Source organism: Brienomyrus brachyistius, chromosome 1 (assembly GCF_023856365.1).
Source record: "Brienomyrus brachyistius isolate T26 chromosome 1, BBRACH_0.4, whole genome shotgun sequence".
Taxonomy (NCBI): Eukaryota; Metazoa; Chordata; class Actinopteri; order Osteoglossiformes; family Mormyridae; genus Brienomyrus; species Brienomyrus brachyistius.
Window position 1 is genome coordinate 14,486,998 of NC_064533.1, and position 10,592 is coordinate 14,497,589.

General features: G+C 43.8%; 1 protein-coding gene across 1 annotated transcript in view; it reads right to left on the reverse strand.

The window, feature by feature from the left end:
- The window catches only part of tph2 (tryptophan hydroxylase 2 (tryptophan 5-monooxygenase)), a 32,070-nt gene extending 21,634 nt beyond the window's left edge, over nt 1-10,436 (reverse strand). Inside the window, exons 1-7 of the mRNA XM_048975404.1 lie at nt 9,488-10,436; nt 8,742-8,811; nt 8,289-8,432; nt 6,973-7,169; nt 5,233-5,376; nt 2,933-3,116; nt 1,396-1,499 (exon numbers count right to left, since the gene is read on the reverse strand). Of these exons, the coding sequence (XP_048831361.1) occupies nt 1,396-1,499; nt 2,933-3,116; nt 5,233-5,376; nt 6,973-7,074 (534 nt within the window). The 5' untranslated portion in view covers nt 7,075-7,169; nt 8,289-8,432; nt 8,742-8,811; nt 9,488-10,436. The remainder of the gene's footprint in view (nt 1-1,395; nt 1,500-2,932; nt 3,117-5,232; nt 5,377-6,972; nt 7,170-8,288; nt 8,433-8,741; nt 8,812-9,487) is intronic.
- Nucleotides 10,437-10,592: the final 156 nt, after the last annotated feature.

Sequence of the window (10,592 nt, forward strand, 5' to 3'; positions counted from 1 at the left end):
TCCTCCAAAACGTCACGTATACAGCCAAACATTATGTTATATAATAGCAAAACATTGTATATAATATGGATTATATACAAACATATAAAAAAATCCATATTGGGGTAATATGGGAGACAAAGAGAACGCGAGAGATGGTTTATTCTGTACAAAAATTCATCGTTTTGTTTTCTTTTTGGTTTTGCTTTTGGTTTCTGCAAAACTAAAAAAGGATATTTTTCTCCCGTACTCCGATGACTTATTTTACATGTCTCACCACATTTTGTCAGAGTTTAAGTATCTCTCTAGCTACCCGAAAGGTAAACAGCACTTCGTTATTTTCAGCAAATGAGCTCATCGGCGACAGTGGATGAGTGATCGTCAAGTTTCTCATGTTAAAGACAGGAAACAGAGAAAATACCAGGATCATTGTCAGTCAGTCCAAAGACACATTTAAGCTTGTTCAGTTCACCACATTACATGAATGCAATAAGATTTTCCTGGACCACATTGTTCAGTTATTGCTATATACAGGTAAAATCGACTTTTGTCTCGGTTTTGCCCGGAACTGAGAATGTAGGTCAGTCTGGACGTATACTGATCATTATATGGAAGAGGTCATGACATAAGATGCAATATCACATACATTCATCTTAACTTCTGTAGTGGCAGCGCAATCAATTTATTTTGGTTCTTGCCACATGCCGCACGCGGGGTATGATATGTCCACTAATGTCCACTATGTCTGCTTCAAATGTTTCTTGATAAATTTTATGAAGGCTCCTGTGAGACACAGAATCGAACATGACTTGGACGTAAGTTGATGGATGACCGTAAAGACGCTCCTCTACTTACGAACTTTCTACTTACGAACTTTCAGATATACGCACGAAGAGGATTGTAAGTCCAAATTGTGTTTGTTGGGCTCCTGTTTCCTGTCCGCAACATCAATTTTTTTTTTTCTGTACGCCAATCCCGCCTAGTACGACTTCTGGCCGCTACTCCCGCCGCACACCAGCATAGCGTAGCGTACTCCCAGCATCCTACTTCTTTGTACTTGCGTATACCCTTAAAACAATGTCGAATAACAAACATTTCAACTGCTGTTCAGAACGTATCTCATTTGTAAGTAGAGGAGCATCTGTACTTGTTTATAAATAATGGTTCAATTTTTCACACTGCAATCACCATACAGGGTGACACTCTAATTCTCCGTCTTTGATTACCATTATTTTGCATACATGTGTATCAGGAAACATGTCAGACAAAGTTAAAATTCAGCCCCTCCCATTGGAAGGGGAATCAGTTTTGGTAATGTGCAGTCTGATAGCGTATTGAAGGTTCACACTGACTGTGAAGAACGTCAACAAAATGACAAAGAAGATGGTATGCTTACCGACCCCCATGCTACCTTACCGGGTGGTCGGCATCCAATTCCGAGCCGTACATTAGCACCCTGTGGGAGCACTGGTCCAGCTCAGAGATCTTCCTGGGGAACCATGGAACTCCATCCAGTTCTGCTGCCACGAGAGGATAAGACCCAGTCATAGCCCCAACCTCCCTGCTTTGTGGGACACAGTTATATGAAACATTTTACCAGTATATGAAGGCAAAAATGTGGGTTATGTTTATTAGTAGGAACACTGTTTAGCACTGTGCCTATGTTCTGTCCATCCGAATCACTGAATAATACAGAAATATAATGAGATCGTTGGAAAAGCTCTGCTGAGCTGGAGGAGAAAGAAGAGGAAACAGGAAGTGCTGGATTTGTTTGTACGAAGTCGATTAACCTTAAAGGTTCTTCGTTATACCCAAAGGGGTCTGTTTCCACTTTGTATCATGCCAAAAACTGAAAACAAATGCTTAGAAATAAGCCTCCTTGATTTAATGAGCCTCCCAGACACCCCTGTAGCTGAACAAGAGGTGAACAAGAAGGGCCCCCCATCCAGCTCACTGTTCAAAGTTTGCTTTTTTCCCTGCTCACTTTCAGGAATCATATAAAACAGCAAATTAAACCAGACACCACACGACTCCAATGGAGATGATGAGATCACAAGGTGATTCGGACCCCAGGAAGCAGAAAGGAAGACACCAGTGTTATAATGAAACCGGCTAGCAATCCGAGTGCATAAAATAACCTCCTTATGAGAATTATGGCTGGGAAAGTAACATCATGTCAATTATATGAGATATTGAAGTAGCTTTTTAATTTCATAAACGATAATTAAATTAACAGATGAGGATCTCACAGGCCAAACTGATGTGCAATGTAATATGGTCAGCAGACAGACTGTAATGGCGAGGATAGCATGAAGACTATATCTGACATTGAGGACAGTGGGGACAGAATGAAGGCTGTGTGTGACACAGAGGACAGTGAGGACAGAATGAAGGCTGTGTGTGACACAGAGGACAGTGGGTACAGAATGAAGCCTGTGTGTGACACAGAGGACAGTGAGGACAGAATGAAGGCTGTGTGTGACACAGAGGACAGTGGGGACAGAATGAAGGCTGTGTGTGACACAGAGGACAGTGGGGACAGAATGAAGCCTGTGTGTGACACAGAGGACAGTGAGGACAGAATGAAGGCTGTGTGTGACACAGGGGACAGTGGGGACAGAATGCAGGCTGTGTGTGACACAGAGGACAGTGGGGACAGAATGAAGGCTGTGTGTGACACAGAGGACAGTGGGGACAGAATGCAGGCTGTGTGTGAGACAGAGGACAGTGAGGACAACTTGAGGACAGCGTGGCGAAAGTGAGGACAGTGTGAGGTCTGTACATGACAGTAAGGACAGAGTGAGGTCTATACGTGACAGTGAGGACAGAGTGAGGTCTATACGTGACAGTGAGGACAGCGTGTGGTCTGTACATGACAGCTAGAGATGCAGAGAAGATTACGATGGCAGCGAGGTGTCTGCATGGTGGAGGGGGGGGTGCCTCCAAGACCTACCTTCCTCCTCCAGCCAGATCTGCTCTGGGGGGTCCAAAGAAATTATGCTGATGTGCTGCTTCAGGTGCTGCACCAGCTCCCCAAACTCACGCCTGCTGCAGCTGCAGTCAGCATAGATCTCCACCTCGGATGGCCTGCGCTTGGACTTACGCGACTCAATGTGGACCAGGTTCACATGCTTCTCCTGGGGTAAACAAAACATGGCATCTTAGCCAATCCTGTTACAACTAATCCTATGCAAGTTCATTAGTTAAAGCACTCGATGCCGCTGGAGAGACAAATTCTAAATGAAATTTAAGTAATATTATTATTTTTACGCTTAATCTATGTGTTTCAAATACCTTAAGGAGACAAAGACATGGACTACACTGCCACCTGTGGTTTCCCAGTGAACTGCAATATTATTTCTGAAACATTTCAAACATTGTAACAATCCAGAATCTCAATTTTACAGGCTGTTTGTGATTTATTTTCATTGCACTGTTAAACTGGCTTTTCATCACGAGTTTCAAGAACTCAGGAAGTGCAGAAAGCAAGATTGATTTGTGGGACGCAACACATACAGCTACGGTAATTTACATTTTAGCTGAGAATAACTTGAGTTTTGAGAGGTGAGTAAGTTGATGATAAGCTAAAAGACATTATAATCTTTTTTTTTTGCATTTATGAAGGAAGGTACCATTCATCCATCCATCCATCTGTGCATCTTTCATAACTATTTATGCAGTGCAGGGTTGTGGGGGTGGAGCCTATCCCAAGAAGACAGGGTTCACCAGTCCATCACGGGGCAGACACCCACACAAACTCACAAATACAATCACACACTACGGGATGCACATTGTGAGAACATGCAAACAGCACACATGCCCCCAGGCGTGGAAATCGAACCCAGAGCCCTGTAGGGGACACCATTTAGCTACCGCACAAGAGAATTTCAGCTCCAAAATCAGTTTACAGTTAGTGAAGTTAGTTAGTTAGTCGTATAAAGCTCACTTTACGTGTGAGAGCGACAGACTGAGGCTTCTGTTTCGTTCATTTTTTGGTTGCAGTTGAAGTGCTTATTTTGTTTGCTGCTCAGATTACCTGCCCATTAAACCCCACAGGTGCCAATAATATTTCCTCACCCTACTTGGTATCTCGCCGATCTGCTCCTGCCTGCAAGCTCGACTTTGCTACATATTTCTAGTGAATGTTTTTTAACCCTCCAGAGAGGAGTTTTTATCCCACATCCATGCCGAACCGAGCTTTCACTTGTAGAAATAGCCTTCATACCCTAATTTAATACGGTGATTATATATAGCTACTTCACAACAAACCCTATTTGATTTCAAGTGCATACAAAGTATAAAAGCATTTTAGCTGATGAGACAATGAGTTTTTTATGATTTTCCAGAAAGAGGCTTATGTGTTTCCGTAGCTCTCGCAAATTACACACAATCACACTCGTAATCATCCCCTTACAGGCACTCCAGAAATAAGACACTGAAGAAAGCTTGTCCTCAATTCAAGGGGGCTGTTTTCTGGGCACAATGGCACAATGATTGAAGCACTCAGAGTTTTTCAGAAACACGCCGTCGATAATGTTCAGTTATTGACCTTTCGTTCTAATGCTGCACAAATGATTTAAGCTTTGCGCTTCTTGTCATAATGAACCCGTGCATCAGGGGGCGCAATGGTTAAGGAGCTGGACTCGGGAAAGGGAGCTGCTTTATGTGCTGCTTTCCCCAAACTGTTGTCACTAAACCCCACTAAGGTACTTTTTTAAAGGCACAGTAACATAAACTTGCCACGTAAAGGTGCCATGAAAATCCCTATGAAATAAAAAATAAACTGTAAATTAAAACATAAGGGCAGTTCTGCAAGGACAGGACAGGCTTTAAAACACACAAAATATCGTAATTATATGCATAACATTGTAGGTTGCTGAAATGTATAGCAACATCTTTAGACAGTGTCATGTAGCTGGCTAACCACTTTTTTAGCTTCCCTCCTCAAACTGTCCAACAGGGACTCTGTATTCTCCTGCTGGAGAACTGAACAGATTTCCATGAGAAAGGGACGTGTAATATTGCCTATCACAGTATTTCTCTCACCAGCCCTTGGAGACCCCCTCTCAAGCAAAAACATGGACCATCTGGGGCTCCCCAGGGACTGGTTTGAGAAACACTGGTCTATCATCTTCCCAGAATATGATGAAGACCCAAGTGTGAAGTAGCTCCTCTTTCTATGTTTTTCTTCCCCCGTCCAGCCTCTCAAGTCCGATGATGTGTCCCTGTGCACGTCCCGTACGGGGCACCCACCTGAAAGAGGCGCAGGGCCCGTACCAGGCAGCCCACCTCATTCTTGAGGGTGAACACCACGGCGGTCTTGCCCGTGTCTTCAGCCTGCGGCTCGCCCGCCCCGCTGGGCTTCTCCTCGATGCGGGAGAAAGAGGGTCTGCGGGTCTGAGCGACAGACGACAGCCTGAGCCCCCCGGACAAACACGCAGACCACAGTAACTCAGCCTGCAAACCCTTCAGCAGTGGTGCCAGATTCCAGAGCTCCCTCCTGCATTGCTGGGAGCACCCTGGATGGGCCAACGGTCCGCCGTAGGGCACACGCTCACACGCACGTTCCCACAGTGCCACTTTAAACCTCAGCACCTTGTCTTATTTGTATGTAATTGTATACTCTTAGCATATTATAAAGTACTGTGCACAAGTCTTGCACAATGAGGTTTAAATGATCTTGATGTTGGTGTAAAACTATGATATTCTGTCTGTCAAAGGGTGTCAGCTTGGCCTTTTCAAACCCTCCCCTACAGTCACCCTAGTATATGGAATTACCATCCAAAACATCCATGTATTTTTTGACTCAAACACCACCCCATGTTTGGCTAATCAGTACCTCGTTGACTTATTTAAGTAATTAAGTTCTTTGAGCTGGTGGTGAAATTTGGCTGGGGTGTCCCTGAGGAGAGGTTATGGAGCTGAAGCGGTGTTCATCTAGCCATCCAACATGATATCAGTAACTTTTCAGAGAACAGAAGAAATTCTTATTTTTATTGTTACTGTTAATTTGCATGTATTGTTTTTTTTTTGTCTGAGCAAATATACATTTACTGCCCAGAAAAACAGCTCAAACATTGTTTGACCACCTAGACTTTTCCACATTGCTCTATATTGCATGGACATATACTGTATATATTTATTTGTTATTATTTGTTAATAGCTTTATATTGTTATTTATTACTATATATAATTTAAGTCTGCAGGGAGGTAAACAAGCAAGTATTTCATTGTACTTCATTGTGTATGTACTTGTATTGTATGAATGACAATAATCCTTGAATCCAGTTGCACACTATAAGAAATTCAGAAACTCCACACACAGGTGGGACCCCAGGCTACTGAGATGCTGTCCCCCCCCCCAACCAGCACACTTACTGACACTGTAAACAAAGAGGCAGCACCAACTGTCACTGCCACTACGGAACTCGTACATCTTAGCTTCCGACCAAGAAAATGCTGCGTTTTCAACTCAGTCAAGTCTCCCTGCCCTCGCACCTGAAACATCTGAGTGAATCTCAAGCTCCACCCCATCCTCTGCATATTTAACTCCCCCCCCCCCCACCACTGTGTCATAGTCAGCTACTTTTTGAAAGGAATAGCATTTCTTCAGGAAACTGCTCCCAGGTTAGGGTGGACCTGTGGAGATATTCGGTATCTGCGCTTCTTGAAGATGGACAAGCAGCTCACCCTAAACAAGGCTCTGCAAAGCTCACGTGTGGGATCTCTGCTCTGGGACTCCTGCTTAGACACAGACACAGCCGCCTGCCCCCTCAGTGGACCACAATAAAATACTCGACTATACTGCACAAATTGGGAAAACAGCTATTCCACGAAAAAGTCTTTAATACAGTACCTCTTTATTTCACATCGAAGGCTTGGTTCAAAAAAAGTCTCGAACGGCATCGCACTTAATGATTGGTTCATAGGGCGATAGAAACAGCCAATCAAATTGCGACTTTGAAGTAATGGGTAGCAAAAGCAGACACTCACGGTTTGCTCTTGCAGGTGCTGCTGGTCAAACATGGCCGAGTCCAGCGACAGCCCCCTCCTGGCCCAGTACTTACTGGAAAACATCATCATGGCCGGCTGCATGCTGACTGCTCTGTGTAGCTGCCCCTTCTGATGAAGCTTGGATGAAGTTCTATCTGATCATCCGGCGAGAAGGACCCCGTTCCCTCTGCACGTGCCTGTCAGGAGCAGACTCGTTTTATATAGCGTCCCACAGATGCTGATAAGGCCCAGGGCGACACCCCCCTGTGCCCCCCCCCCCCAACCGCACTCCTGCTGAAAGACGCACACAGGCAGATAAGGGCTGACGCGCCTCTTTTGAATGGTACGCGTCTTGTTCAGATAACCCCCCCCCCGCCATGTTAATCCGCCGTACCCTCGCAGCCGCGGCACCTCCTGTGGATGAGAGGCCGCATCGATCTGCTGGAAATTAAGCGGCTCGAGCAGCTCGGGGGGTGGGGGCAGGGTGGGGGCAGGGTGGGGGCGGGGCTGGACACCTGTCACCAAGGTGTTAGAAGGCAGCTGCTATAGCAGCCCTTGCAGGCCTCGTTCTCCCTGCTGCCTGGCATCCCATCCGCACGACACTCTACGCTTCACAACGTGACTTCTGGGATACCCAGTGTATCACCATATTAACAATTTTCAAAAACAGATGCTTGCTATTCCTACATTTGACAGTGAAGAAATCCTTAAAATTAGCATAGACATCCAATGCAGCGTTACTGCCAGCCCATCTACTTCCCTTTGAGATTTGTTTCTATGTTATCCTTCTCCTCCGACAAGGCAAAGACAATATTACATTTAACGTAAATAAAAGACTAGGAAATAGCTAGTTATAAATCAGACGATACATGCACATTCCATTACTTTTGTGGGTATTGTGTATCTTTGTACAATAGGGTTCTCTGTGTACATCCAGAGCCGAAGAAGACATCACCAGCAACAATGTCGTTAATTTACAAGCCTGTGAAATGAATCAGTGTACAATTCATTCACATTTTCATAGGATCGGTGCCAATGTTTTTAATTGCAACCATGCCCGTGGAAATCCTGTTGAGTTGTACTTATAAGTCATATATATTACTGCGAAACTGACACCTGATTTACATTTGTCTAAATAACATTCCACATCACTGCGCCCCAAAACAAACCTCCCTTTAATAAAACAAGGGGGAGATAAGTTGCGTCTGTGCAGAAAGCTATCAGGTAACTGGGAGGCAATTTCCTGCAGGACAGGAAATGAAAGGGAGCAGAGACACGAGCGAGAAGGCGATGCTTTGTTACGAATGTGACGTCACCTTATGAACAGATTAAAGATATTTTTTGTCAACAAGCTGACGTGTTGGCTTCCTCTGCTACAAGGACCCCGCCTGTCCTCTGGCGAAGGCAGAGAAGCTGTAGATAGAGATTCGGGAATTGTCTTCTGGCTCCTAAAATGGGTCCTGTAAGAGTGGCAGAAGACATGGGGCCTCAGCACATAATTAGCGCTTAGCATTAGCATTGGTCGCTGATTTGAATGCATTATGCATTCAGATGATACAATCTGTAAGTCAGGGGCTTAAACACAAGAGGGCCCCCTGCCCAACTCCCTAGAGCAGCTCTCTCATTCCTTCAAGCAGGTGCTTAAGCTGAGCTTCTTCAGTGCAAACAAACGGCCCAAAGCCTGCTTGTTTGAACTTCTGTACTTGTAGGGTTGAGTAGCCACTACAGCCAGAAGCAGCAAAGGACCCATTTTACATTCCGGAACTTACTTTTGGCTCCGGAACGATACAGCGACTTTTAGGTGCTGAACACCGACCTGCCAGATCTGCAGGGCTTACACTGAAAAAAATACAACAATATGACCAACTTTAGACTGATATAACCCAAATCAGCTTACCGGCATCCATCTTCAAAATTTCAATTAAGTTATATAAGCTTTATAGCTGCATGATGAAAAACTGTCAAAGTTATTTTTTGGAATATTTTCTTTGTGAAAATGAAAATCATGCAGCAAAATCGCATGTTCCTGCGGAATATCTGGATATTATGTAGTGGGTGAGGCAAACAGAAATTATAGAATTTGAATTCCATAATTGTAATTTCATCATATTTGCGCATGAACTGAATAACCAATGATACAGTTTGATAACAACACTAGACTCTTATGCGGTGACTGCCCTGGAATTTCCACTGGAGGTTAAGCATTTCTGTGCACTTTAGATCCTTGTCTACGTGTCTATGATCTATATGTTTCCATGGCAACTTTTTTCACTGAAGTGCAATATTGCTTCTCAGGGCAGATCGTAATAAATTGCACCATCAGGTTGGGTTATTCAGGCTGAAGCAGAGGGAGGTGCCGAGCGAGGGACGCACTAAAGGCTGTTTGTTTATTCGTATGTTTATTTATTTATATAACTGTATATTGTTTACTTTCACCAGTCCACAGTAGATACCTGCGAGCGATGGGTCGGAGGTCTTCTGTTCTACAGACCAATGAAGAAACAACAGACTTTACCTGATAATAGAGTAGGGTGATAACTCATCAATGTAAGGAAAGGGTTCCATGAGGAAGAGATGGGAAAGTCATTCCAGTTCTGAGCAGAAACAATCCATTGTCATAAAAGAGAAATCACACACACTTCTTTGACTGAGTAATCTGTCAGTCATTTCAATAACTATATCTTGCACATCAAGGTGACAAATCTGAAGGACGTAGAGCTAATCGATGCTATAACTGCGCATATTCATCAAAAAAGATGATAAAATCTTTAAATAAAAGAGGATGATTGCACGCCAAAACAATCCCACAGATAAAATGAAAGATGCCCCCCAATTAAAATCCCGATAAATTGTTGCTTTTGTTAAGATCATGGGGCATGTGACCCAAATGTTTTTCTGTCGCTGGGGATTACATCTGCATCTGTGACTGGATCTTGGTGACTGCATGGAATTGGACACCAGAGGGTCACAGCTTAAGAGCATGTAGAAAAAAGGAAAATGGAGACATTTGTCAATCAAAATCATTCAGAATAATGACATGCTGGTGCTTTGGAAATATGCCGCAACTCTGGAAGAGGCATTTCCCTTTAAACCTGCAATTCTCAATCTGCATGCTGACGGCATCTATTTCATGGAAAATTTCTTCCATTCCCAGCTTCATTGGAAGTTCAATTAAGTGTTTTTTTTTTAAAAAAAAAAAAAAAAAAAGGTCAATTAGTCAAATGGAAATGCCATTAAAACGAATAGCGCAATTCATGTTCTATCACTGCTACGGTAATTAACAATGGTGACTGAACCAAAACTTCGGCACAAATAATTATCTGGACTTGAAAGTTGAGTGGAAAATTTTCAAAAGAAGCTATAACGTACGTAAACGACTTCTGTGCTGCTGTGACACTGCATATTTTTAAAATGAAATGGAATAACTTAGCCTTTCAGTTACTGTTGAATCTGTACTTAATCCCTCTGAGGACCATTATCTCAGAAAGACCAGAAGACCCCCCCCCCCCCCAGCCCCCCAGGGTATTTCGTTAATAAATGGCACAAAATTGCGATTGGATGAGCAGGAGACCCTTTGAAGGAGGGGGCTCGGACACAGACAGGATGGCTTTCATTTGGAC